This window comes from Poecilia latipinna, unplaced genomic scaffold, assembly GCF_001443285.1.
Source record: "Poecilia latipinna isolate Pla-1442-1.1 unplaced genomic scaffold, P_latipinna-1.0 Scaffold1341, whole genome shotgun sequence".
Lineage (NCBI taxonomy): Eukaryota > Metazoa > Chordata > Actinopteri > Cyprinodontiformes > Poeciliidae > Poecilia > Poecilia latipinna.
Window position 1 is genome coordinate 54,912 of NW_015113957.1, and position 27,417 is coordinate 82,328.

The 27,417-nt window shown below is 40.2% G+C and overlaps 4 protein-coding genes across 9 annotated transcripts; 2 read left to right on the top strand and 2 right to left on the bottom strand.

Moving 5' to 3' along the window:
* Window positions 1–417: 417 nt before the first annotated feature.
* Window positions 418–21,556, bottom strand: tcp11l2 (t-complex 11, testis-specific-like 2). Of its 3 annotated transcripts, none has more exons than XM_015055903.1 (10): window positions 6,610–6,717; window positions 4,404–4,560; window positions 4,021–4,150; window positions 3,697–3,817; window positions 3,374–3,597; window positions 3,151–3,287; window positions 2,865–3,052; window positions 2,540–2,721; window positions 2,276–2,448; window positions 418–1,658 (listed from the first exon to the last, which is right to left on the bottom strand). In XM_015055903.1, exons 2-10 carry the CDS (start codon window positions 4,546–4,548, stop codon window positions 1,393–1,395), a joined length of 1,566 nt encoding a protein of 521 aa, XP_014911389.1. In that variant the 5' UTR covers window positions 4,549–4,560; window positions 6,610–6,717; the 3' UTR covers window positions 418–1,392. The 3 variants fall into 3 exon arrangements, with proteins under 3 accessions (XP_014911389.1, XP_014911388.1, XP_014911390.1); XM_015055902.1 differs by having other exon boundaries at window positions 3,151–3,311; XM_015055904.1 differs by lacking the exons at window positions 4,021–4,150; window positions 4,404–4,560; window positions 6,610–6,717 and adding exons at window positions 4,903–4,911; window positions 19,668–19,674; window positions 21,482–21,556 and having other exon boundaries at window positions 473–1,658; window positions 3,151–3,311; window positions 3,697–3,803.
* depdc4 (DEP domain containing 4) lies at window positions 8,409–12,588 on the top strand. 3 transcript variants are annotated; one of them, XM_015055901.1, is made up of 9 exons: window positions 8,409–8,555; window positions 8,828–9,254; window positions 9,406–9,557; window positions 9,651–9,846; window positions 9,932–10,164; window positions 10,236–10,378; window positions 10,517–10,642; window positions 11,302–11,380; window positions 11,603–12,588. In XM_015055901.1, exons 1-9 carry the CDS (start codon window positions 8,480–8,482, stop codon window positions 11,800–11,802), a joined length of 1,632 nt encoding a protein of 543 aa, XP_014911387.1. In that variant the 5' UTR covers window positions 8,409–8,479; the 3' UTR covers window positions 11,803–12,588. The 3 variants fall into 3 exon arrangements, with proteins under 3 accessions (XP_014911387.1, XP_014911385.1, XP_014911386.1); XM_015055899.1 differs by having other exon boundaries at window positions 8,410–8,555; window positions 11,600–12,588; XM_015055900.1 differs by having other exon boundaries at window positions 8,410–8,555; window positions 8,831–9,254; window positions 11,600–12,588.
* On the top strand, window positions 13,135–23,515 carry scyl2 (SCY1 like pseudokinase 2). Of its 2 annotated transcripts, XM_015055896.1 has the most exons (19): window positions 13,135–13,300; window positions 14,373–14,569; window positions 14,698–14,855; window positions 15,049–15,193; window positions 15,843–15,992; window positions 16,083–16,304; window positions 16,404–16,520; window positions 16,617–16,742; window positions 16,835–17,011; window positions 17,467–17,478; window positions 17,672–17,794; window positions 18,570–18,683; window positions 18,781–18,913; window positions 19,000–19,118; window positions 19,199–19,299; window positions 19,383–19,452; window positions 19,544–19,621; window positions 20,053–20,175; window positions 20,259–23,515. In XM_015055896.1, exons 2-19 carry the CDS (start codon window positions 14,393–14,395, stop codon window positions 20,865–20,867), a joined length of 2,754 nt encoding a protein of 917 aa, XP_014911382.1. In that variant the 5' UTR covers window positions 13,135–13,300; window positions 14,373–14,392; the 3' UTR covers window positions 20,868–23,515. The 2 variants fall into 2 exon arrangements, with proteins under 2 accessions (XP_014911382.1, XP_014911383.1); XM_015055897.1 differs by lacking the exon at window positions 17,467–17,478.
* Window positions 23,516–23,867: 352 nt separating this feature from the next.
* Window positions 23,868–27,301, bottom strand: LOC106961844 (uncharacterized). The gene is made up of 11 exons (XM_015055905.1): window positions 27,069–27,301; window positions 26,698–26,827; window positions 26,456–26,600; window positions 26,104–26,224; window positions 25,928–26,006; window positions 25,703–25,814; window positions 24,912–25,017; window positions 24,756–24,837; window positions 24,533–24,596; window positions 24,319–24,433; window positions 23,868–24,179 (listed from the first exon to the last, which is right to left on the bottom strand). Coding segments are annotated over exons 1-11 (1,017 nt in total). The 5' UTR covers window positions 27,070–27,301; the 3' UTR covers window positions 23,868–24,117.
* Between the last annotated feature and the right edge of the window lie 116 nt (window positions 27,302–27,417).

The following is a 27,417-nucleotide window of genomic DNA, read 5'->3' on the forward strand; positions in this document are numbered from 1 at the left end:
GGCCTATTAAACAACGGCATATTTTCAGTATCAGACTTAATGGCTCTCCAAGAGCTTATTGCTTATGTAATTTATTAATATCAAAATCGCTTTAGAAGTGTGTGTGAGATCATTGTCCTCTTAAAGCACACAATACATGTTATAAAAAATGTTGATTGGAGGTAAACATTTTAAACTGTGATTTAAACAAATTAAAAACATTAAGATTATTATGATCCACTTTATGAAAGTGGATGAAAGTGGCAGAAAAACAGACCCATAGAATGATGCTGCCACTGTCATGTTTGATATTTGGTACAGTGTTTTTAGATTTAACATCTTATCCGAGCTCCTCCAAATATCATCTTAGTCACTGTGTCAGTTTTTTTTTGTTTCATTTAAACAAAAAGAATACATTTGTTGGATGCATAAAAGCTGTTTTGCACTTTACATTTTATTTTTTGCAATACTTTAAATTAATTGTTTCACTTGGTTTCATAGATTCAACAATTCAAGTTTTATTATATTAATTGTGGTAACAGAGAAAATCAATTTCCCACATGTTCCTGTAAACTGCTCTTCTTTGTGCATGTTAAGGTTTGCTGGAAATGTTTCAACATCAAAATCTCCTGCAAGTTCAGCACCTTTCCTTTTCTCGACTTGTTCAAACAAACAGATTTAACAAATACTGAAAAACACACAGAAGTTTGCATTTTTAAGTGTACAGACAAAAAAACAAAACAAAGAACAAAACTATATTCAATCACTCCACTGGTGAAAACACAACCTGTGGCCAATGATAAAGAACTCCAACACCAAGCTGCTAACACAAACTCATATTTGGTTCCAAAGTAACAAAGAAATCCAAGTTCTGACAAATAAATCTGAGCACTGAATGTGGCACTTACTCTGTACAGTACAATTTTACCAGAACTCACTCAAATATGCTTTTTTTGTATTTATAGAGCAATAAACATCATGTATATGGAAGGAATCTGTAAAACTTCTCCGCTACGTCTCTTAAAATACACATCTTCTGTATTGCTTTATAACTTTTCATGTGTCACAGATACTAAGTTGTTGCCTTTACTGTCTTATTTACAGGAAGGGAGACTTGAAAGAAATGAACTATGATGTCAGAATAACGTTCAGAAAACGGAGTACTGTAACACTGAGTTTGGGTTCTGAAAGGCAGGTCAGAGTTGAGGTGGACAAATGTTTTACTGCAAGAATGTGGTGATAAATATCACAAATGGAGCAAGCACATTTACCTATTTGTCCATTTTTTGATCTCGTATTTAAGATTTCCTTTTAGTTCCTGTTCAATCATAGACAGTTGGTCTAACGTCTTCTCATCTCACATTCCCATATTTCTCTATACCTGGCAGAAAAACAAAACAAAAAAAACCTCTGTTATTCATGAGAGACATGACAGTTTGGTGCTTGTTGCTGTTGAGGGATTGGGGTTGGTGGGCTGCTGCCAAACAGCAGCTTCCTGATGATGTCCATATAGAAAGGTCCATAGACGGCCCTGTTGTAGTTGATCAGAGAGATGAATGTTTTTCCAATGGCTACCAGCTCAGGCTTGATGGCAGTCAGGCTGGCTGATACTTCTTCAAGTTTGGTCTGGTTCTTTGGGTCAGAGAGGAGCAACCTGAAGTACTGCTGCACGCGATCCTCTGCAGAAAGGAAAGGACAACAAACGGACCTTTAGGTCTGCAATCACTTGGGATAAAAATTATGAAGAACGAATGTCTAAAAAAAGAAAGATATGTTTTTGAAAGTGCAGATTTTAACCTTTTTATTTTTCCTTTTAGTTCTTTCATGGAGTTGCACAGAATTTCCACAACAGAACACTAAAATTACTAGTAATATGTTGTTGCTTTTTTAAGATTTATTTTTGGTTTAAGATTGGAAAATGTGTTTTTTTCTAACATGCTTTTCCACAAATGCTTTTCTAACATGCTTTCCCACAAATAAACATATTAGAAAATCTATCTGTGCAATGCAAGTTTTAGGCTAAAACCTAGAAATTGAAACTGTATGTTGGCAAATTTCTAATAGATATCAAGTCATCTTTTTTCTAAAAGAATAAAAGACATATGGTTCCAAATAAGTAAAATATCTCTTAAAAAACTCCTGCTATAGAGAACAGATTAAGAAAAATAAAGTCCAGAAACAGAAGTTTTACCTTAATTTTCCATTCCATAAATTCATACATTTTTGTCAAAAAACACTTTTTTTTCTTTCGACTAAAAAAGGCACAAAAACAACTTCCTGTTGTCACTTTCCATACCAACAAGAGTGCGAATGGGGTTCTCCTTCTGGCTGATGCTGCAGATCTGTCCTGTGAGGGTCGCCTGCTGATCTGGGGTCAGTGCAGGGCAGCTTCTCTCTGTCAGAGACTTGTTGAGCTCACTGCAAACCTGAGCACTGACGCCCTCTAGTGTTTCTTCCAGGTTAGAGTCCCTGCAAACGGAGCAAACATTTAATCCTCTTCGTAAAAGAAAACAATCATTAGTGTGCTTGAATGCGGCGACATGAATGGGGATGGACTGACGGTTTGTGCATGCTCTCCAGCAGAACACTGATCATCCTTTTCAGGCGGTCGGAGAGTGAGGAGGCCCCCCGGATCGGCCCCCCGATTTTGCTGTGCACAATGAGCAGCACTTCGTTCACCGTCTCCCACTGCCGGAGCTGCCGCTGGATCTCCTCTAGACGGTATTGGTCCATCACCCAAGTCTAAAAAAAAAAAAAAAAAGTTTGGAACGTAAAAATCCCCAAACATTTCATTTTGGATCAAATTTTAATTTGTTTGTAATAATTTCTGTACAATATTAGGCAGACCTAAATAGAATAATCAGATATTTTAGGGAATAGATTACCTCAGGCACCAGAGTCTTGGAAAAGTCCCATGTGAGAAAGCGCAGGCAGGCAGCATTCAGGATTTGGATGGGACCAGGAAGTGGCGGCTGACCTTTCCCGGCGTCATCAGGTTTTTCCGGAGGGACGCTGGCCAGCAGCAGCTCCTCCAGCGCCGACTGGATCCAGGCGGTGGTGCGGTTTAAAGCAGCTGGCAGACAAGCCGTGTTTTGCTTATAGCTTTCGGATGTGTTTGTTTAACAATGTTCAAAATTATCAATCCTATTTTTTATTTTTTTTCAAACTCACTGGGTAGATCGTCCAGGATGCTCTGAAAAAGTTGCCTCTGGTATTCAACTCCGTTCCTCTGCAGAAGAGGCCTCAGGATTTCAATTGTACTGTTGACGTTATCTACTTTCATCAGGTCCAGAACGCGGAATATCTCCCTTATGAGCACGAGGAGAAGCAAACTGAAATTAATTGGTCACAATTTACCTCATTAAAACACATAAAGCCAGAGGGTTTTATTTACTTCAGTAGTGTAACTGTGTTATCTGTGCTTTCTCGTAGCTTCCGAATCTCTTCGTCCCTCACTGGCGCACACAGCTTCCCCATGGTGGAAATGATGTATGATGCGAGTCCCTGGATGTCCAAGGCGTCGTTTTCAGCCTGCTGACGAATGAGGTCCATGTCCAGCACCTCCATGATCTGGGTCCGCATCCGATTGGCACCTGGATTGAGGAACAGCAGTAAGATCTGTCCGGAGAAGACAAAACATTCAGTTCAAGTGTTATTTTATGCTGATGAAATATTGTGGGGGTTTTCTTAACCGTTAACGTCCAGTTTTGTACCAACCTCTCTGATGTCCTCTACTAGTTTAATGGCATGCTGATATTCAGGCGGGTCTTCGTTCAGCTCACTCTCCAGTTTGTCCCAAAAGGCCTTGTAGAGATTCTCTCTTACTATGTTCCATAAACTGTAAAGAAAAAACAATTTATCTTACAGAATGCAGTGAATACCCTGTAGTGAAGTGCACCTCCCTACACAACAGGAACATTTTTATCAAAACAATCTCTGACCATCTATTTCTGCTCATGTCTTCTTCAGTACTACACTAAAGAAAAACTATGCTTTTGATCAGTTCTTGCCAGAAACGGGTGGATTCAGTGGGCAAAGCACCTGTTCTGTGATCCTTGACTCAGTTCCGCGCGAACGTCTCCAACGACAATCTCATGTACGAGTTTGAGATTGAAAAGGTCTCGCCCGGCCTCCATGACTTCGTCTCGAGGAAGTGTTCTGGGCGGACTCGCTGCAGGGATGAAAGCACAGGATTATTAAAGCTGCGTGACAACAATCAGGAAAAGGTCAGTCGCTGAAACAATTACTATCGCAAAAAGAAAACAACGTCAGCAAACGCATCTCTCGCTAAATTGAATTTTCCACACAAACTTTCAACTTTGTGGACAAAACAAAGAGAAGAAGAAGAAATTAATCGAGGGGGAAACAGAGGAAACAGTCATGCATTTGCAATTAAGTATCAAAACCTCAGATAGCGAACTCACATGAGGGCGTGCAGTGTTTGCTGGAGCCGTCGCTGTTGAAGCTGTCCCGGGAGCAGTCCAGGTCGCTGGCCAGCGACGACTCCGCGTCGCTTCCTTGGTCCTCACTTCTGGAAGTGGAAGTGGGTCGCTCATTATTTAGAGGCATCCTGGCTTCCAGCTGCAAAAGGAGAAAACAAAACACATTTTGTCTCAGCACAACTACAAACCCTTTTCTCAATGGGACAGATCAACAGATCATTTTCAACTGGGAGGAAGGAAGTGAGAGGTGTGCCGCAGTCGGAGGGGGGTGGGGGGGTGATACTTTTCGTTGTCAAGGCTACGGCTGCAACAAAAACACCAGCTACAAAACAGCTGGCAGGCTAGTTACCATGGTTACAGAGATAGATATCAGTTGCGGTGTTTCAACACAACGCCTTATTAAACTGTGACAATGAATGAGGTAGTACTTTTAGGACAACAAAAAGTTGACAAAACGACCCGACGGAAGCGATCGCGTTACACCCGACCATACACCAGCTGTTCTGCACTTGCAAATACTATCACTCGAAAGAGGAAGAATTATTCTTTTAATATTAGCAAAGACATGCAGGAGTGGAAAGTCAAGGCTGCTTCTCTTCCTGGCCTCGGTTATCTGCAGCCAAAAATGACTACATGCTCCGCTCTTGCAGTTTAAAGATAGCTCAAGGGGTGAGGATGAGAGGAGGGAGGGGGTCTGGGCGCATGACTAATTTCTGCAAAATGATCATCAGCTAAAATTGACAGCTGGGTCTAATAAAGCAGCACATGTTTTTAAAGATAATCTAATGGGATTGAGTGGAGAGAATTACGGATTAGGTGTCATCTGATGTTTTTTTGTGTAAGCAGTCTGAGTCCATGTAAGATATTAAATCATAACAATACCAAACTCCATAAAAAGGCTGAATTATTATTATTATTTTTTTATATGAAGTGGTGTATTTAAAACCAGAAAATGCTCACCAACTACAGATTGTTATAACAATTTATAACAACTGACACATTTAGACAACAAAAAGAAAAGAAAGAGACAAAAATTTTAAAATGGGGTAAATATATAGAAAAACATAAAAATATAAAGTACATTTTAAAGAATGACTAAATACAGATTTGTATGTGATAACTTTGACTATAATTAGTGCATTAAACAAATATTAACCATTTGTTGATCTAAATATATCCAGAATTAATTAAAAACACAAAGAAATGTATAACTGTTTATCATTAAATTCTTCATATAATAAATAACCATAGTATTTAATTGCCGAAAGTATAATTATTATGGAAATCGACATTTGATTGGTTAACGTGCACAGCCTGGTCTGCAGACCAACCACTTTATGCCTTATCGTGTAAGCCCCGCCTCTGACTGATGGCTAAAGCTGACAGCAGAATATTAATGATTTTCTGCAATAACGGACTATTAAATACATGAATTACTGAAATAATTTATAAAATGCATATTTTAAATATTAATATGTCGTGCTATTTACTAAACATTGCATTTTATTCCCTACTTGTTTTGATTTAGCTTAAAATAAAAATAATTCCGGCAGTTTTAGCCCTCGATTTGAAAAAAATGAGAAGAAAAAATTAATCTTTAGCTCTAAATATTACCGCAGTACAATGTAAACAAAGCCTTGGGAACGGAAGGCTGGGCTAGCTACACAGAAACGTCTGTAATTGGCTGCTGCTGCCTGCCACTCGTCCTGCCATGGAAAACCTTTGGTTGCATAGTTTTCCACATGGATAAAAAAAAAATACATCCATACACGCGTAAGAAATGAGTACACGTGATCCTCCTGACAAAAACAAGAACCTTGTGTACATTTGTGACAGTCTATTCGATTTTAATTCATGATATTCATGTTGTGCACAGACTGAAGACATTCCGTTCAAGTCGACAAGATTAACACGAAGCGACTTGTCAAACTCAACAATCTTGTTTACATCAAACTATACGCCTCGTAGTGAAAGCATGCGAGCTTTGCTTGCTTTAGGTAGTACAACGGCTGAAGTTTGATTATATTGATAGCGTCGACGGGTTCGACTTTAACTCGAAATGTGTACTTTTATTTCCGCTCTAAAACAAGGCGACACTCGGTGTTAAAAGCCAACGTCGTCAAGAAAAGCAATTTAATAAGATGTAATCGCAAATTATCGAGCACGTTTCATAATGATGGACAATTACCTGGCAGACGTCTCTAGAAAAGAAAACTGACAGTGTCTCGGCACCGTCGAGTTCTAGTCTACTTGGTATTTAAAGGTCCCAAGCTCTGAGGACAAACGGTTCAAACCATCTCACACACAAAACGGCTGTCCTGGAGCCAAGCATGCCAGTACGAAAATTGTTGTTTTTTCATTTTAAGTCACACATTTAGCCTTCAATTGGTTGTGAAAATATATATTAATAATTAGGAGACACAGAAGACGGCTTAAGAAGGCTAATATTCTGAAGGTAGCGATGTTAATCAAATGGTATGACCCAGTCTGCCTCACAACCAAGGTTGTATGGCAGGCCGTTGTAGCATATAATGTAGTCTGTGGAGATTTTTTTGGACCTCTACAAATTTGACGCTAAAGATATGACTGTGTTTGTGAATTTTATTTTTTTCTGTTTCTTTCGTCACTAGTTAAAAACTGTGTTAGCTCATTCCCTCAAAAATATCAGCATCCCATAATCCATCCTGCAAAGATTGCATGTTTTTCTTTATCTGAAAAACCTAATAAAAATAAATGTTGATTCTTTAAAAGTAATAACACATTCCCCAAAGTAGATGTTTATCAAAAATTAAGTTGTCTTTTTTCAAATTATTATGTACATTTGCATGTAAACCAGGTTTATTTAGTGGGACCTAGGGCAAAAATGGCCATCTGAATTGTAAAGAATAATCCCTGATAAAATCAAACAACCCAGTTTAATGACTTCTAAACCATAATGCCTGACACAAGAGTAATGGTCAGATAAACATTTTCTTTTTCTTTTTTTTGTTTTGGTTTTTTATTAATTGATTCAATTTTCTATTAAAACATCAAGAGGACAGACTACTGCAATCTTGTATTCATGAAACTTTCTCCAATAAAAATGCAAAAGATGTCTTAAAGGACAAGCTATTTTTACTTTACTATAGAATTTGCAATAAATGTATATTATGCAATTTAGCTACTTGGTCAACACAAGTCATTAGTGCTATCTTTTGACATAACTAGTCAGTAGTGGTTTATCATTTGCTTGGTCGTGTTTTGTAATATTTGCATTTCCTGATAGGCAAATACTTTTGCCTTTGCTTAGACAGAGTTTTTTTTAATTTGCATTTTATGTAGTAAACATGAGACATGAGTGCCTCAGATGTACTTAAATTGGTGCCTCAGAAATAGAGGAAATAGAGAAATAGAGGACTTTATCAGATGAATTCCTCTTTTATCCTTCCATCACTGATGTTTGAGTCCTTCAATTTTGTCCTTGTATTAGGATTCATATTCATTGCTCATCACTCTCAGTGTGTTTTTCTAAAAGTGGCACAGGGCACTAATTATATTCATAAAAACCTCAGAAAATATGCCTATATATGACCAAATGTTACATCTGGGTCAGAGAGAGATGTTTCAGTGAGGGGGAGCCTCCATTACAACCTACATAAGTCCTTGTCTTTGCATCATATATTTTATCATGTTGATTTAAGAATAATTATTTTTTTAATTTCCACAAATGAAATGTTTTACTCTGTATTGACTTTATACAAATAAGGAATAAAAAAAACTCATTCAGGATGCAGCCAAAAGTAAACCCTTTTACACTGCAATTTTATTTCTTCTGTATAGATATTTAAAAAGTTTTCTAATAAGGGTACTTTTGACCAGGAAGACTAGAGTCGCAGATGTTTGGAAAATTGGGTGTAACTCTTATGTGATAAAATTGCCTGCCAGACACCCAAGTAGGACGTTTTTGTTTACGGATGTGGCTTCCGCACAGTGCCTCCACGAAGGGCATAAGTTTTTCTTCTCGCCTGCTGGGGGCAGCAGTGTGCTCACTTACCAAAGAAGAAGAAAATGGTCGCATCATGGCGGTTGATTTGACTCCTCGGTTTCGAAGGTTGAACAGCCAAACAAGAACTTTCAGAGAAAATACGCCTCATGGTAACATTTTAGTTAGCAGATACATTTAAATAAACGCATAGTTTGAACATGGTAGCAGAAATGTGTTGATCTGTATTTACAGCAGGTTGTTATTGTCCGTTTATTTAATTATTACAATTATTACAATTAGACTGTATTTACTAGTTGGGTGACTTGTGAAGGGAACCAGTTTCTTCATTTTGTAGGAAAATGTTTAATATGATTCTGTGACACTAAGTCCACCAGAACATTCAACCTTGACATTCAGGCTGATTTGTGTCCTGTTCTTCCAGCAGATTTCTCGAGGCCCTTCGGCGCCACTCAGCTGTGGCAAAACATCATCCATGCCCTGCGGACTCAGGTGGAGGTGCGTCGCTGCAGGAGACACCTCCGTGTTCACGCCGACTGCTTCGCTGGCTCGGACGCCGTGGACGCGGTTCTCAGCTACCTGATGCAGAACGTGGTGTTCTGCACCAGCGAGGTGTCTCGCCTCAAGGCCGCTCGGCTCTGCCAGGCTCTGATGGAGGCCAAGGTGTTTGAGCCGGTGGGGACCAAGCTGTTTTGCACGGACAAAGAGACGACCTTCGAGGACAGCAGCGGCAGCCTTTACCGGTTTCTGGAGCAGAGGACGAGAAGCGGTCCTGCCACGAAGGAGGGCGGCAGTGATGTAGAGAACATGCTGCTGGATGAACACGAGAAAAAGAGGAAAAAGACCTCAAGGTCAGAATATTATCTGCTATTCTATACTCAACACTTTGGTACTAAAAACTTCATTGATTTATGTCCCAGTTAAATGTTCAAACTTGTTTTGTTTGTGTTTAAAATACCTGAAATCACATTTTGTTATCTTTCCTCTCTTGTTGTCATGCAGGCTTCATGAGATGAGGACCATATCGAACCCTCTTGCCGTCGAACCGTCAGACAGGAAAGTTGAACGGCTCTTCAGGACCATCAACCTGCGGGCGTCGTTTTCTCCGGCTCTGAACGCAGCATCGGCAGCTTCTTGCTTCCTGTCTAAAGCTGGTAATGATAAACTAAACCTACCAGTTTTTTATTTGGCAGTATTATGGTTTTAATATTTTCCATTTTCTTGCCCTTTCCCCTCCCTCCCTCTAGTGGTGGATGAGGTTTGGAAGCAGCAGACGCTGCTGCAGCTGCTGCACATCGTGGAGCTGCCGGTGCTGGACTCCATCCTCACCTCTCCTCAAAGGGTTCGGCTCCGATCCTGCACGACTCCGCTGGCCAGTTACGACCTGGTTATCTCTAACACCTGCCTGGAAAGAGACCTCCCTGACACGCTCAGCCTGCTCCAGTCAGGACCTCATCAAACCCGTCTCAAAGTGTGTTGGTTGTATTTATTTATTTAGTTTTTAACCACTTTCTCCCCCCGCCTTCAGGCTGGACTCCTGGCTCTCAGCAGCAGCAGACTGCCTAGAACTGTTTCCAGACCAGCTGATTATGGTCACAGGGGAACAACTCAGCCACCATAACGGGAACAATGCAGAGCAGACAGCCAGTCAGAAGAGACTGCTCTTCGACACGATTGCCAAGTACTACAACGGACAGGAAAAAGCGGCGCTGATATCAGGACGCTACCTGGACGTCCATGTTGCTATTCTGAATCTGCTGGGTAAGATCAGGAAACAAGACGTGCAGATGCAGCTTCGGTTGTTCTCTCTAAGGCCGTTTGTGTGTTTCCAGACGACGGGAAGACGCGGGACGCCATCAGAGCGTCTCAGCTGTGTCTGCGGCTGCTGGAGACGAGCGTGAGGGACGAACTGAGGAGACTGCTGACCTTCATGGCTACCGCAGCTCAGTCAGACGCCTGCCGGCTGCAGAAGCAGGTAACAAACATGGATTCCTTTCCTCACAGCTGCTTTTCCTCTGTAGCTGTAGATATGTAGGAGAGTTGTTTCTAAAGTAAGTTTTTATGGTGACTGACTGAGCTCTTTTTGACTCATTTTGGGGCGCTTTTCTTTCAGGTTGATAATCGGACTTTGGTCTGCCGCACTTTTCAGAGAGGGCTTGTTCAGAATCATGAACTCACTCGACACCAGAGCGAAACGCTGGTGCTGTTTCTCATGGACCATTATGCTGAACTCTTTAAGGTAATTTGCTTTCAGGGATTTCTGTTCTGTTTAAGCTGTTGGTCATAAAATCTTTTTTTTTTATTCATTTCAGAACTTTTAAATTTCTACAGAAACTGAAAAGTTTTCTGTATTTCTAAAGAGCCCAAAGGAATTATTCATTCTCCTTGAAATTGTTTATGTTTTTACATGTTGCAGTAATTGATTTTAGTGTTTTTTTTATTAGGATTTTATGCCATGGATCAATGCAAAGAAGTTCATACATAGTTTGAAAGCTGGAGGAAAATTATATGATTTTTAAAAACATTTACAAATAGAATGTCTGGGTCTTTCAATCTTCCCATCAACCGTGGGAAGATTGGTGGCAGCATTATGATGCTCGTTTGATATAGACTGCTGGTTTTCCACAACGCATAACATTAATAACCCCTTAAACAAATGTCTGCACTGGATTTCATGTAGTGACGGAGTAAAGAAGTGTTGAACACAAATGCAAAGCAGACTTTCTAGATTTTTTATTTTTTTTTTTCGCAATTAAGCACTGCTTTGTGTTTGGGTTTGACTAAAACCTGAATGAAGTGTTGTTTGTGATTGTAATGAAATGTGAAAAAAAAAACTTTTGTAAATGTTCTCAAGTGATTTTCTGTGTTTTTTTATACCTTGTTTTCCTGTCCTAAAAGACTCCTGCAACACTTACTGAAGCGGTGAGAAGAACGTTGAGGACTTTGCAGCAGGGGAAGGATCCAGACTCAGTGGCTTGTAAGTTAAAACCAGCCATCTAAAATAACAACTACATTCATATGAATATGTTTTCTGATGTAAATTTATTTTTTTTAGATGTTTAACCTGCATTTGATGTTGCGAAAGGTTTTGTTTAGTAGTTAATTTGTATCTCCACTTGAGGGCGCTGTTGCTCCTAGATCAAACCAAGTTAGAACGTCTTTTGAACGTAGAGTAAGTAAATGTTTCTCTGTGTAGCAGCGTTCACGTTCTGCCAGCGGGTAACCCTTCAGGAGTACGAAGACCAGCGTGACGCCACGACTCTGGAAAGCCTCAGACAACTCCTCCGAGACATTTCATCCAACGCTAACATGGCTGCCAAGCAGAAAAGGAAGCTGCTCAAAGAGTTTGAAAAACATCACCCTGTTGTCTTCCTCCAGCATTTTTCAAGCTCTTTCTAAAACAAGCACTGCTGTGTGAGGTTCAGTAGCAATAACTGGAATGCAACCACTGAATGTCTAGCAGAAAGAAAATGAAACATTTTTCAGCTAAACATTGCAGCTTATTCAAATATTGTTAAAGAAAATTATTTTAACATGGTCATTTTAAATGTATCAGGTTATTATAGTTGAGATTTGTTGCTGATTGAGTATATCTGAAATTAGATGCTGGATTTGGACAAAAAAAATCCTAATTTTGTTTTGATTCGCGGTTCTTACTCTGCACTTCTGTTCTGCCCTTCTTCATAAAGCATTTATATTTCAATCTTTTCAGTTGTTTAAAAAAAACACTGCTGTAGCTTATCTTGTTTTGATGAAAGGACTGAAGACTAATGTCACTGAAGTTTATGGTATGAATCATGTTTTACATTATATTTAAATGAACTGAAATGAAAAGGTAGATTACTGTTAGCATTGATGTAGCTCAGGGTAACATTTCAGGTTTTAATTGTAGGCGTTTTGAGGATACAAAGTGCTACTTACTCAAAAAAATTTTTATTTAAACTTTTAAACACTTGATTTAATACAAAGGATATTGTGTGTTATGACTTTGCATAATTGTTGAATACTAATTTAACTTTGAAATGTGAGAAGTTGGTAATAATTTTTTTAAACCATGTTGATAGAACCATTATTTACTCTCGTTTTTTTAGTTTTGCCATTTGCCAACACTAAAATCAGGACAGGATGCACTTTATGATGTTGAAACATGTACCAGAACATGCAATAAAAGCTGTTTTCTCAAATAAGTTTGTTTTTTAAATTTTTATTGTACTTACCTTTGTTTAGTTGTGAGTCGGTTAATGTCTTGCAAAACTATTCATATCCATTTGTAACTCTACCACATTCAGTTACATTATCTCTACATACTACATTGTATCTTATATGGAGTCCTCCATAATTTGAGTGGTTTTATGTAACAAAATGAAAAGTATGTAAAATAACTTTTTCTTCAAGTGCATGCCACACTTTTCAGTTTTTGTTTTGAAAATGTATTCACATGTTCAATTCAACTCAAAAATACTTTATTTAACCCACAGGGAAATTAAACTTTATCAACGAGTCTTGGCTTGTTATTCTGTGGACAATTAATTATTAGAGGAAATAATTGTATAAACTTGGCTCATGGCTGTTAAAACTTTTGTTCAAAATTCACATTATTAACATTTACTTGTTACATTTTATGCCAGTGAAAACTTAGGTAAAATTTTCCTGAAACAATTCGATACTTTTTTATTTTATTTCTTTTTTTGGAAAAATGTTGACGTATGCTCACCTGACGCCGCTGAAAAATTCCCGGAAGTAAGCTCTGTCGTTTACCTAGCATGCTAAGCTAACTCATTTCGTCTGCTGCTGGAAGAAGACATGGGGGCTGTGTTTCACAGCCATTACTGATAGTAGCGCCGCATGAAATCCATTTAGAACCAGACTGAAACCCGAGAGTCTCTTTTGTATTACGGTAAGTAGCTTGGGGGGTTTAAAGTGACACATTTTGGGTGAAAATGGCTGTTTCTTGATTATAACGCCGCTGTTTACTTGCGCATAGCTGGCGGCTAGTTTGTTAGCTTGGTTATATCTTAGTAAAATACTTTATATTTGTTGACAGCATTTCGTAAGGATAATGTCAGTTGAAGGGTTTTGTCACAAATCAGAGGAAGTATTCAAATGACACATTTACGATAGTTTTGATGTCTCTGCTGGGCTGGAGTGGATGTTTGCGTTTAGGCTATACAAGACAGCTAACTTGGCTAACCCCAAGGTATTTCACAATCAGACCTGTCTGATAAAGAGAAAAAATAACGCTTACTAGTTCTAACTAATCACTTAAACGTGGCTTAACCTATCAGCAGTAACAAGTTGTGTAGCTAAGCCATGTTTTTAACCTACTTTGGTTATATTTGACGTGTCTTGCAGGAAGTGTCTTCAGGTGGTTAAAGGGGAACTCAGTCATTGCCTTTAAAACGGACATCACTAGTCCATGTAGCAGCTTTACACTTAACGTCTACCAGAACAAACATGTGATTAAAAATTATTTTCTGGGGCTTTTTTTGGCCCCTGTAACTCTTTTCAAACCCCAAATAATTTAAACCCTAGCTTTCATGCTCGGGGAAAGCTGGTTTATAGTGCACTGCCCATTTTACCTGGATTACAGAAACCATCTTGGGTTTGTAATAAATCTATACCGTGAATGCTGATGAATATAATAGTTATTTTTGAGCACTTCACGGCTTAAATTATAGTACTGCAACCTCCTTAGGAGACTGTCGAAACAGAAAAGTGCTTCAGCGCAAACGGGAATGTTTTGCTTGACCCTGCTTTGGTTTATAAAGAGAGCCTTAATGCTGGTGGGCTCTTTGATGTGCAAATGTTCATGCAGGTGCTTCAGGGTTCCTGTTTCAGCTTCTCTCTGACAAAAGCAGTACAGCTGTCTCTTTCAGTAATTGCAAAAACTATTATTTCCCCTCTGTCTGCACGTTGTTGTTTAAACTGCTTATCTGTCCTCTGTGTTCACCACTGATCTGTTGCCTCAGCTGCTGGATTAAGCCTGAACATGGAGTCGATGTTGAACAAACTGAAAAGCACTGTCACTAAAGTGACGGCAGATGTCACCAGCGCCGTCATGGGCAACCCGGTGACGCGGGAATTTGAGGTTGGCCGACATATCGCAAGCGGAGGTCCTGGCCTTTGCTGGAGGATCTACAATGGGACCAAGAAGTCTACCAAACAGGTGTGTGTGTGTGTGTTCACACCCTCCTGAGGGCTCAGTCTCTTTGTCAATGATTAATTAATGTTTGGAAATCCTGAAACAGAAAGATCTCCACAGCTGGACACTTCTAATGTCTTTGTTTCGCTCAGGAAGTAGCAGTGTTTGTGTTTGATAAGAAGATGATCGACAAGTACCAGAAGTTTGACAAGGACCAAATCATCGATTCCCTGAAGAGAGGGGTGCAGCAGCTGACCAGACTGCGTCACCCGCGCCTCCTGACCGTGCAGCATCCGCTGGAAGAGTCACGGTGAGACGAGCGTCGATGCGTTCACGCAGCGGCGTTATCAAGGACAAACAAAAATGAGTCACGGCGATGAAAATAACGCAGAACAAACGGTTTTGTCTGCCTGAGCGGTTGTTGTATGTGAACAAAGGCTCAATCAATATTCAAAGGATGATAGATGAAGCTGTTCTTTTTTTTTTTTTAATTCGGCCTCCAGGGACTGCTTGGCATTCTGCACAGAGCCAGTGTTCGCCAGTCTGTCCAACGTGCTGGGCCAGTGGGACAACCTGCCCAGCCCCGTGCCCAAAGACATCAAAGAATACAAACTCTATGATGTGGAGACCAAATATGGCTTACTACAGGTGAGACTGGATGCATTGAAGCTGATTGTAATATTTGTGGTCATGATTGATTAGTTCAGCATTTGCTTTAGACATTTGTTTGGTCTATTAAATGTCAGGCTGGCAGCAGGTCTTCCACCCAGTCGAATGGATTGTTTTAGGGTTCCAAGCAGCTGTTGAGCAGGTTTCAGAACCCCGTATTCTTCTCCCGTGGACCTGACATGCATTCAAATGCCGTTTTGTCTAAAAGCCAGTAAAACCAGATCAATTGCAAGCCTCGCCTTTTTCCTGTCAATACTGCGACGATGTCTGGCTGGCTGGAATGCCAGCTCATTTCCTCACAAGTTATCCTCTCAGTTTAACTTACATTTTTGCTTTATTTCATTAAAACTATTAGGCTGTTCCTTCATCTATTTAGCTTGTATTATTCAGTGTAGACATACTATTATATTTCTTTAGGGGTTAGGGATGTGCACAGAAAGAGAACCTGACGTTTTTCCTTTGGACAAAAAAAAGGTGCCTTTGTGAAATCATTTTTTGTGTGTTCATCTCTGGATTTAAAAGAATCCCCAGTTAAGAGTGGATATCAAGCTTTTGTTGCTCAGCAGTTGCTCAAAATCCAGCTCACTTGCTTTGTATTTACTTGTTTTTGTTTGTTCTGTCCCTTCAGATCTCGGAGGGTTTATCGTTTCTTCACAGCGGGGTTAAGATGGTCCACGGCAACTTGTGTCCAGATAATATCATCCTCAATAAGAGCGGAGCCTGGAAGATCATGGGCTTTGACTTCAGCATATCCTCAACTAACCCTTCGGACGCCGAGGTAGTTGCGGTGCAAATCAGAAGTTTCACTGAGCGTCTTTTTATTTTCCTCCTCGTTCACATTCTCACCCCCGTTTTCTCTTGGATTCAGCCAAAGTACACATGTAAAGAGTGGGAGCCCAACCTTCCGCCGCTCTGCCTCCCCAACCCGGAGTACCTGGCCCCTGAATACATCCTGTCCGTCAGCTGCGACTCGGCCTCCGACATGTACTCTCTCGGAGTCGTAATGCACGCCGTTTTCAACGAAGGCAAGCCTGTAATCCAAGTCAACAAGCACGATATTTTTAAGAGTTTCAGCAGGCAGCTGGATCAGGTGAGTCCAGATCCAAATTGGAACGCGTGCAAAGTGAGGATGTCGATTTTTATTCAGTTATTCATTCATTTTCTTTCAACGTTTGTATTAAATTTGTAGCTGAGCAGCATGAATCCGGCACTGCTGAGTAAGATCCCACAGGATGTGCGAGAGCACGTCAAGATGTTACTCAGCGTGTCGCCGACGGTCCGACCGGATGCAGACCAGATGACTAAGGTTTGCTCTTCTAGTCCGTCAGTAAACGTACAAAAGAAACAGACCAATTACGATGTTCACGTCTGACATGTTACACATCTTTATGTTAAATGCAAGATCCCATTTTTCGATGATGTCGGGGCAGTAACGTTGCAGTACTTTGACACACTCTTCCAACGGGACAACCTGCAGAAATCTCAGTTCTACAAAGGTTTACCAAAAGTGCTGCCAAAGCTACCAAAGGTAAACTTAAAACAATACTTTTACAATCCAAAGTGTGATTCTTTTGCTTCCCTTCAGCCCATGCTTGAATGCCTTATTCCTTCTCCGCCCAGAGAGTTGTGGTGTACCGCATATTGCCGGCGTTGACCTCGGAGTTCGTCAACCCAGACATGGTTCCGTTTGTGCTGCCGAATGTGCTGCTTATTGCCGAAGAGTGCACCAAGGAGGAGTACATTCGCCTCATCCTGCCCGACCTCACGCCTGTTTTCAAACAGCAGGAGCCTCTCCAGGTAGAACCAAGGGACAGACTTGTGCTGGAGACACCTGATTCTTTAAGATATTTAAACAGAATTCCTGTTTTGAAGATTTAAGTATTGTCCAGGTGTGGATAAGTATGGGAAAAGAAGATAAAGAATGGAAAAAATCTCCGACTTTTTTCATACTTTATTCACTATCCTGTTGTCTAAAATACCCGTCCATCCACGAAAAACCTTTTGAAACTCTTACCACTCCATCTGCCGAGATTTTAAGGTGACGTTTTGAGTTTGGAAAATTCTGAAAGTTTGGCATAAAAAAAAAAAAAAAAAGTAAAATTTGTCAAATGTATCTGATTTGTCTCAAGAAGCTCAAGAGATGACATGCATGTTTAAAACTGTAAATTTAACCTGACTAAAGAGCATGCTGTTTGGGGTTTACTGCATCCGTTTTAAGTCTTTTCTCTGTATTTCTCTCCACGCCTCTTCAGGCTAGTAACATGGTGAGTGGTCTTTGTTGTGGTGAACGTGTCACACCTCAGCTAGAAGCTTGACTTGTGTTGTGTCTAGCAATAACATCTGCACTAAACTCACTCAGATCATATTCACTGATCACACCTAACTTGCCCTCATGCTGTTCTAGAGACAGGCTGCCATGCCGCTGAGTTTCACCCTAACTGAGTGTTTGTTGTTCAGATCCTGCTAATATTCCTGCAAAAGATGGACCTTCTGCTGACAAAGACGCCGCCAGATGACATCAAGAACAGCGTGCTTCCCATGGTCTACAGGGCTGTGGAGGCTTCCTCAGTTCAGATCCAGGTACAGATGGAAAACTGTTCACTCGGTTTATTTTTACAGGTGGATCTCAGTGAGAATGGCATTGATCATTTTTATTTATTTCAGTAATTAAATTCAAAAACAAGAATGTAGATTCATTGGATATTTGTACATTTTGTTGCAATATGTCTTATAGCTAAGAAATAAGTTTCCAAATGTCTTCCTTCCACTAAATTTTCCATTAAGATGCGTGATTGCAGCATTTTGTAAAAAGCCAGTTTCTTCTGCAGTGACATGTTGTGGCTTATCTTTCTTGCTTAACTTGTAAGTGCCTGTATGTCATCGTTTTTCCCTTCTGTACCAACGCATTTCTGTTTTAGAAAATTATAAAAAAAAAATTTATTGTCCTTATGTAATATTTTATTGCACTTGGAAACATAATTCTGGGTTTCATAAGCTGTAAGCCATTCACACCCAAGTTAACAGATAAACAATTCAGTCTATATAATATGATTTTCAGTTTTTGATTTTGAGTTCCAGAAGTAAAAAAAAAATCAGAAAATGATAATATTTTGACACTGTTATAAAAATGCTTTCAGCTGCTTTTCTTTTCACTTTAGACATCCGTTTTTTCCAGACTAGCTGCCTATCCCTAAAGCATTGTTGTGCATATTTCAAGCATTCTGCAGCAAAATCTTGGAGCCTTCCTTTACATTTCTGAATCACCTCCTTATCTCCAGAGGACAGGGAGTGCAGACGCTGCACTTGGCATCATAAAACTGTCACATTCTGTCACATCTTCTTCTTGGCTGAGCAGGAGCTGTGCCTGAACATCATCCCGACGTTTGCCAACCTGATTGACTATCCGTCCATGAAGAATTCTCTCATCCCGCGCATCAAGTCAGCCTGCCTGCAGACGTCCTCTCTCGCTGTGAGTCTTCCATCAGTCGTTCCCGCTCAGCTCTCGTTTGTCTACTTGTTTATTTCTTATTTAAGTTAATTAATCTGCATCTCGTGTTCTGGTGCAGGTGCGAGTGAACTCCCTGGTGTGTCTGGGGAAGATTCTGGAATATCTGGATAAATGGTATGTCATCGATGAAATCCTTCCCTTCCTTCAGCAGATCCCCTCCAGAGAGCCAGCTGTCCTGATGGGGATTTTGGGTAAACAAACAACGGCTGCAATAACTTTCTGACACTTTAAAAAAAAACATTAAATGCTCATTTGAATTGGTCGCTGCTCATTTTAGGAATCTATAAATGCACCTTTACGCACAAGAAGCTTGGCATCCCCAAAGAGCATCTCGCCACAAAGAGTTTGCCCCACCTTGTCTCTCTTAGTATCGACAACAACCTAAATCTAAATCAGGTACACCACTGGTTAGTGGATGTGATTTATATAAAGTGTATTTTTTCTCATAACTTGAGCTAATGTGTGTTTCCTCGTAGTTTAATTCCTTTATGATGGTAATCCGGGACATGCTGAACCGCATGGAAGCTGAACACAAAACCAAACTGGAGCAGCTGCATATCATGCAGGAGCAGCAGAGGTTTTTATTGAACAATCGACCATAATAATGAGACTGTTTAATGGATATGATGTTGAATGTTTTTTTCCTGTTCTGTATAACAGGAGTCTAAACATCACAAATCCAGGGAATTCCACAGAAGAAATTAAAAGCCCACCAAGCTCTGGAAACCAGGTAATAACTTTGACTCTACATTTAAAACAGTGAAATATAAAGAAATTGCAAACGTATGGGTTTCTGTTGATCGCCGTTTGTTTGCTTTCAGATTGACGACATATTTGGCAGCGCGGGTGTTAATGGGAAAGAAAATGGATCTGCTGCAACACCGTCGCAGCCTAACAGGGTAAACACACACACACACACACACACACACACACACACCTTCTTTCAAATGATCTCATTGCAGCTTCCTCCACGTTTACCCACACCAAATGTAAATACACCTGAACAAAACTGTGATTTTATTGAACACTTTTATTTATTTCAAGTGTTGACCTAACTCCTCGTGTTCTCTTGACCTCTGTCCTCCTAATATTCATATATTCAGGAAGACAAATGTTGCATATGACTAATTGAGGGTTCCTAGGCACACTGATTAAAGCTGGTTCAAGTTTTAGTTTCATGGTAGTAACACTGGATATCGTCATCTTAATATGAACGCGTGTAGTATCACTGCTCACACACTGACGCAATATTTGTAAGATTTTGTAGAAGGTCTTTCATAAATATGGAGGGTTCTGGCTGTGATCCAGTCGCGTTCTTGTTGCTCTGCAGGTTTCTCTGACTCTGGAAGAGAAACAAAGGTTAGCCAAGGAACAGGAACAGGCAGCTAAGCTGAGGAGCCAGCAGCCGTTGGCACCTCAGGCCATCAAACCTTCGTCCTCCAGCAACTCACAGGTGAAGCCAGAAACGTTCTCCCAAACAAAAACGCACAACTGGACTAAAATGTGTTGGGTTTTTAACTCGCCTCTGTGTTGCAGACTAAAGACCTGACCAGCAGCCTGCTGAACAGCATGACGTCTCTAAACACCCTGTCCTTGGCGAGCTCAGCGCGGGCCCCCCCGGTACAAGGCGCCACCATGTCCGCCTTCCCCTCATCCGGTCCGATGGTGCCGGTCTCTAACGGTTTCAACCCCAGCATGGCTTTCCAATCTGGGGGCGTTGGGATGGGCATGCGGCCCTCGGGCCCCGGCCTCTACGGAGGAATGGCCTCCACCACCAGCACCCCCAACTTCGGGGCTCTGACGCAGAATCAAGGAGCGTCTGGGCTGACGAACAGACCGCCCGACCTGTCGGCCTTGGACAACCTGTTTACGCCCAACAAGCCCAAAGTCTCTCTCAACCAAATAGGTCCGCAGGCCGCACCTGGAGGTGGTTCCCCCTGGGCCAATCAGTTCGGATCGGCCCAGAACACTCAGACTCCGATGGCGGTGGGGATGGGAGGGATGCCCAGCGGGTTTGGGATGCAGGCAAACCCTTTCTTCAGCCCACAGAACTTTTCTCAGCCGGGTTCTGCCCCGAGCATGAACCCAGGCGGAGTGAAACCGAGCGCGTCTGCGAACAATGACCTGCAGGACTTATTCGGCTGAACCGAAACGGGGGACGGAAAAAAAAAAGAAACGAAAACGACCCCCTGATGAAGTATATTCTTTTAAAGACTGTAGAGATGAGAGCTTTGAGTTATCGCAGATGATTGTCGAGCACTTTCACAGGTGTTTTTGTACTTTTAATCTCGTCTAATTTAACGTCTCGTGTTGACGGTCTGCTGGAAAATGAAACCCGCGCCAACGGTCCGGTGTGGGTTTCCCTTCTTTTACGCTTCAGTCTTTCAATGCTGGGGGTTTCCTACTGTTTTTGTATTTTCCCAGGCAAATATGTTGATTGGGTCGAGATGAATTTGAGTTTGGTTCATTGTCCAAATGGAAGGAGAGTATTTTGCTTAAAAGAACAAGATTTTTTTCATTTTCATACTTAGGAAATGTTGCAAACCTGCTGTGCTCACTTCACATCTGCTCACTTTCAGGCTTCTGTACTTCCACTGCCTTTCCAGAACATTTTGAGGTTCAGGTTAAGGAACATGGTGTGCGACTTAATTGGGAGGCAGGCTTGCTTTTGAAAACCGCTTTTTTTGCGGTTTCACATGTTGTATATGTTTCTCTAAAGATAAACTGGACAATCCTTCTGGGCTTCATTCCACATTTACCTCCATTCCTTGCACATTGGCCTCCATTTGCTTTCATCAGCTTTGCAGGTGAATATCCTGGTTTCTGTTGTTGCAGAGTCTTTCTCCTTCCTGGTTCTGGTCATAGCGGAGTGGCTGTTACTGCTGTGCTCAACGCTAAAGGCGATGTGGAAAGTATGCACTTCTTTTGTTCTTGTGCCTTACAAGGGTACATGTCTAAAACTAAGCAGCACTCAATTGCTACACAAGTAGGCATGGGTCAGGGTAAAATATTACTATATTATATTGAGGATCATACCGTGGTGTTATACTATGAACACACACAACAAACAAAAAATAAAAATTATGTTATTCTTTGTTAAAACAGGAAAACTAATAATGATTCCTAATGTTGCAAAGGTAAGTTGTTAGTTGTAATATTACCTTTCTGGATCTGAGATTTCAAAAAAGTTGCCAACATTTCCAATTCTCCAACATGTTAGAAGATAAAACTGTAATTTTGCTTTACTTTGAGCTCTATTTCTTCTAAGTTCTGCTCCATCTAGTTGACATAACTTCTAGGAATCACTAAAATGTTGTAAAAATGCAATTCTTTGTTCTTCCTCAAAATTATTAGTTACTACCTCAGCCTGTAAGCAGTGAGATGAGTTTCTGGTCAGGATTTCCTCTCAGCAACTGATTTCTCAGTGGACTTTTGCAACATTTATTTATTATTTGAATTTTAATACAAAGGCTTAAGCAAAACTATTAAACACCTGCTAAATTTAGTTGTAGCTTTGTCACAACTTTTCTATTCTTTTTACATTCTGCTTAAACTTAAACTACCTGGTGTTAGCCAGGCTATCTGCTCAAGTAGCTGTGTCAGATTCTCAGTTTTTATGCTGTAGTTTTAAAACATGTTTTGCCTTAAAGATAGGGGTGGATGGCGCTCCTTTAGTTGCCATTTTTAAAGTAAAGACAGCTACGGATGGAAATATTTCCACGTGGGAAAAAACTAAAATAGATTTGGGAACGATGCACCGGAAAACGTTTGCAGTTATTGAAGATTTTTTTTTTACCTTGATAAGAGTAACTGACCCATGCCTACACAAAATTGTTCCAATGGATGTGACTTGCTTGGTTGCGTTTCACTGACCAGATCAATTTTAAAACTGTTTTTCTTATTATCAACTAATATTACAGATTATTTTTTTTTGTCATGTGACCAACCATATCACAATCCCCATACTTTATGTGCATTAATATGAAATGAAACTGTGTAGTTATTTCAACATGGAGCGCTCCAAGAGGCCCCTGGCATCTTTTTGTTTTTGTGATTCTGGGTTAAGAGGCCTTAGATGAGTCGAGTGCAATAATCCTTTTCGGTTCTTGAGGGTGAAAATAGTTTGTCGGAACCAGCTCTCGTTGTGTGTGACTTTCTCCGCTGACCTGCAGTGAACTTCACTGTTCTGTCGGATTTTATTAATGACTAGATATTAATGTGAATTCACTCTGAATTAAACATTTTGGGTCTTTTAGATTCACCTCGCTTACATTGATTCTGCTGATGATTGTCTTTTATTTAATGTTTTAATATAAACTTTGCTCTTCAGGTTCTGTTCATTTCCACACTGTTAACGCTTTGCTTTGATTAACTCGATTGGTTTACTGGAGTGTCGTTTCACATATTGTAGCAGAACCCCAAAGCTAACTGAAACTCGGTCTTTGATTAGGCCGTTTGTAAACTACTGCTGTTCTGTGTGTGAAGTGTGAGCCTCGTTTTGTGTCCAGGTGCTGGTTTCTGAAGTGGTTCCATGAAGATCTGTACATATATAAAAGCATACAATCCAATATTCTCAAAATATGGTCACTGTTGGTTTGATTATTATTATTTTTTTGTGATCACTTTTATTTGAAGAGGAAACAATTGTATTAAACATTTCTAGATACATTAGAACAGGGAAAACAATAGCTTAAGACATCTTAATAAAAGTGAAAAACAAATACGAAGTTCTTTGGTTGTGGCAGATTTTATGAACATTTAAAGGTGCATCATGGCCCAAAATATTGCAAAAAGAACCTAAAATGTAACCTATAACCTAAATGTCTTTGCATTTATTACATCCTAAACCACTGTGACGTTAAATGTTTAATCCAAAATGCCACTTAGTTTCATTACATAATGCTAACTAACATAAAGTAAACCATTTTGCAAACCGGTCCAGTGCATGCAGTACGGTTCTTGAAACACGAAGCAGAGCTCCCACACAGTCAGACATTTTTAAGTATTTTCCATATTTGTATCTGCAGACTTTCTTACATTCACATTCAGATATTTTTGCAGCTTCTAGACTTAAAGCTTGACATCACTATCTGCCTTAACTTCACTTGTATTTATACTTGAAAAGCAGGTTGGGAAGTACAGACAATTTTGGGATTTTGACATGAAAAGCTGTAGGAGCCCAGAATGATGTACGAGAACATACTTTAGATAAGAGATATTCTGTATCTTGTCAGAAAGTAAACCCAAATTTTAACTCTAAAGTGGACTGAAAACCTATGAGCATCTCAGCCTCATTCAGGTCAACAGTACTGTAAACACCAAACAAGATAGAAACAAGATGGCTTATGAGGAAAACGTCCAAATATCTCTCCTCCCTCTGAACAATCCGTCCCAATCACTGGAGAAGTCGTCTCACCGACCTGGTGGTATTTGTGGACAGGTTCCTCTGAGTCATGGCTGCAAGCAGACGGGGTACATGAACTTATTCCACATGCAAAAATTTCACAATATCATCTGCATAACGTATGAGTACAGCTGTATTTGCATCGCCTGAACTACATAGTTGCTCACTTTCACCTCTCTTTCTGCTGCTCACCTGAGAAGTTGAGCTCGTAGCTGAACCTGCCGGTGGCAAATGTCATAATGCCTGACTGGTTCAGCTGGTACTGGAGTTCAATGTCTGGACTGGAGACGCTGCATTGACGATAACTCTGCACGACACCATAAACAAGGTACAGTTTGGCTGCTTATTAGCAAGTCTTCTAACGTTGCTTGTTCTCATATTAATAAAAGGAGATACTCAGTCTTACTTTGGAATAATCTTTCCAAGTCCCATCGATATCTTGGAACTGCCAATGGACATTTGTACCTGAGCTGAGGAAGATAAGGCAGAAATAGATTAAGGGGATTAATAGAGCATAAGTGGAAACATCATATAGATACTGTTATATTCATTCATGTAAGGACTAAGTTACTCCAAAGGAAGTTGGTCATAAACTTTTCAAATTAAACAACATGTCTAAAAAGATTTACCTGTTGTTTTTCTGAGGTCCGTAGTCCGGAATCCGCTTCACGCTTCGTCTTGTCCCAATATTATTATTAATTTGACACATTCCTGCAATCAATAATGGTTTTCAGAGGCTTCTTGAATTAAATAGTGGATTATTGAGAATGAATTGTGGTTATTACTTGCAAAATCCAGCTTGTATGAGAAGTTTCTGATATTGAAGAGGATCTGGCCCTGTGGGTTCAGCTGGTATTGCTTCTCAATGGCAGCGCTGTCAAGCGAACATATCTGCAAACAAATAGGCATCATCACAAATAAATGTCGCTACATTTAGCTTGGATAATGTCATGGTGCTTCTTATTTCATAATCTGCAAGTAAAAAGTTTATGGCACAACTTCAAAGCAACTAAGACAATGTAGACAAAGCAACAAAGGAAAAGCATTGATCATAGAAGCACTGTTAATTACGCTGAATCTACGGTGGTGGCAGCATCATGCTATGGAAGAAGCCAAGCTCTTTATTCAATATGTATTCTGCGTCAAAACTTAAAATTTTATGTTCACAGAATATCTCAAATAAATCTGTCTGAACTTTAATCGTGTTAGAAGGACAAACGGGAACATTTTTCAGTCTTCGTTCCTGAAATTTCAGGAAAACGTGTTTCTACAAAAGATTGTTTCTTCAAAGGCTGAATACAATCACAGGCTTCCATCTTGAAAGATTTTTATTTGTAGGAAAAAAACCCCTAAACTATTTTGTGTTGATCTATCCAGTAAAAATCTCAATAACATACACTGAAACGTAAATATGACATGTGACAAAATAACCACCAGATGTCACTGTTGAGTCTCCCCAATCATTGCAGAAGGGTTAATATGACACTCAAAAGTTAAGGATGAAATGAATGCATGTTCAAAGGTTACAATTTTGGAAGTTGGAGAATAAAGTTGGTGTATAAGAAGCTGTACTTACATGTGCTTGGTATTCTGTCCACTGCCCCTCATCTCCCATAAACTCCCACTTGAAGCTGGGATTGTGTAACTGGGATTGTGAAGCCAGAGGGAGGGATGAAGCGTAGCTAATGCTGCAGGGACATAAAGTGAAGTATTTATTTTTTTTTATTGTTATTCTGAGAGAGGCTAGAATCTTTCACTTCATTTACATGGGCATGACTGAACCAAGGTTGAAAAATCTCACCTTGCAGGGCTTGAGGTGAATTTCGGTCTCCTGCGCACGTTTCTGCGCAAGCCTGTAGCGACGTTGGTTTGGGTCATGGCTGCAAATTTAAACGCCTTCAGTTACATCTAACTGCATACATACAATGTGTACCTGATTGTAGAAATAGCTCCCAGAAACTCGTCAAAGCCACATACTGGAAAAATCCAGTGAGTATCCGGTCGAGCCAACGCTGAACTGAATGACTCCCTGAGGGTTCTGAGTGAAATGAGTCTCGATGTCTTTGCTGGTGATGGACGACGATGACATGTTGGAGCTCTGAGGGGGTGAGGAGGATGAAAAATGTTCAGCGTTTGTTCACAATAACACCCTCCCAAGAACAAAAACACCAGGAAATTTCATACTCCACAAGAACTCAAGATCACAGCTACTGGAAAGCCTCATAAGCCGTTTCTACTGCTGCATTTGTTTATAATAGTTCATGATACAAGAAAGACATTAGCTCAGACAAAGTGTCAGGACCCCGAGAGAGAGAACACATTTCTTCACCTGTGATCCATATTCACACCACAGGCTGTCGTCTCTGAAGTACCATCCGATGTCCTCTTCTTGACCCTGAGGGACAAAGCTCAGTCTCTGCACCCTCAGTGTTGGGTTATCAGTCTTCAGCTCATCGAAGTCTATAAAAACTACCCTGTGGATTGACAAAAAAAATGCACCATGGTATTATTCATGTGGTTTCTGTAGATACATGGCCAAACCTATTTTAAGCAGAGCGTAGAAATACAAACCCGAGGCTTGTGTTGATGCTGATCCCCTTTGCTCCAGGCTGGCAGTAGTGAGTCTCGATCACATGATCGTTGTCGATTTTCAGCCACTGATTGCCGTTCAGCAGTTGCCACTGATAATGATCGTCACTCACTGACAAACACAGAGATTTGGACTTTATTACATATCACTGTGATCTTTCTAAACCCAGCTGTAGGGAAAGTAGTGATTATAACAGCCAAACACCAACTTCCTCGTTCTCAGACTGATTCAGACTCCACATAAGCTGAGACAAATAAACTACACTAAAACGGCAAGATTTGGAAAGTTTACGCACAAAAGTGACTTAACATGACATTTCCAAAATGAACACAACATGAATCAACCCACTTACTTGCGCTAAAATCCTTCTGCTACGCTGTCATTTCACAGATATAAATAGTTTCACTTTCATTTCTTTGAGAGGGAGAGGGAGGGGAAACTCCAGTTGCTTTTTACAAGTTAACTCTGTCAATATGTGACGATGGACTCTTTGGTCTTCAGCCATATGGATGTAGCTACATGTGCTAACAAATGGTTCAAAGGCAACTGTCAACTATAAAGTATACTAACTTCAGAAATAAGTTAGAGTAAATTTTCCCATTAGATTTGTCAGATTAAAAGTAACTTTTGAAAATAACAATCTTTAAGCAGATAATTATTGAGTTCACAGTAGCTGTGAACATCAAACCATAATAACTAAC

What these genes read in the sequence shown, in the direction of transcription:
- tcp11l2 (XM_015055902.1), bottom strand. Translation starts at nt 4,548, where the DNA reads ATGCCTCTAAATAATGAGCGACCCACTTCCACTTCCAGAAGTGAGGAC. An exon ending in TAGTAGAGGACATCAGAGAG is followed by an intron (nt 3,598 to 3,696) that starts GTTGGTACAAAA and finishes TTCTCCGGACAG; the next exon opens with ATCTTACTGCTGTTCCTCAA. An exon ending in CATCCTGGACGATCTACCCA is followed by an intron (nt 3,053 to 3,150) that starts GTGAGTTTGAAA and finishes CTTGTCTGCCAG; the next exon opens with CTGCTTTAAACCGCACCACC.
- depdc4 (XM_015055899.1), top strand. Translation starts at nt 8,480, where the DNA reads ATGGCGGTTGATTTGACTCCTCGGTTTCGAAGGTTGAACAGCCAAACA. An exon ending in AAGAGGAAAAAGACCTCAAG is followed by an intron (nt 9,255 to 9,405) that starts GTCAGAATATTA and finishes GTTGTCATGCAG; the next exon opens with GCTTCATGAGATGAGGACCA. An exon ending in TGCTATTCTGAATCTGCTGG is followed by an intron (nt 10,165 to 10,235) that starts GTAAGATCAGGA and finishes GTGTGTTTCCAG; the next exon opens with ACGACGGGAAGACGCGGGAC.
- scyl2 (XM_015055896.1), top strand. Translation starts at nt 14,393, where the DNA reads ATGGAGTCGATGTTGAACAAACTGAAAAGCACTGTCACTAAAGTGACG. An exon ending in CATCCGCTGGAAGAGTCACG is followed by an intron (nt 14,856 to 15,048) that starts GTGAGACGAGCG and finishes TTCGGCCTCCAG; the next exon opens with GGACTGCTTGGCATTCTGCA. An exon ending in CACCAAGCTCTGGAAACCAG is followed by an intron (nt 19,453 to 19,543) that starts GTAATAACTTTG and finishes GTTTGCTTTCAG; the next exon opens with ATTGACGACATATTTGGCAG.
- LOC106961844 (XM_015055905.1), bottom strand. An exon ending in GGTGTGAATATGGATCACAG is followed by an intron (nt 26,225 to 26,455) that starts GTGAAGAAATGT and finishes TCACCCCCTCAG; the next exon opens with AGCTCCAACATGTCATCGTC. An exon ending in ATACAAGCTGGATTTTGCAA is followed by an intron (nt 24,838 to 24,911) that starts GTAATAACCACA and finishes TATTGATTGCAG; the next exon opens with GAATGTGTCAAATTAATAAT.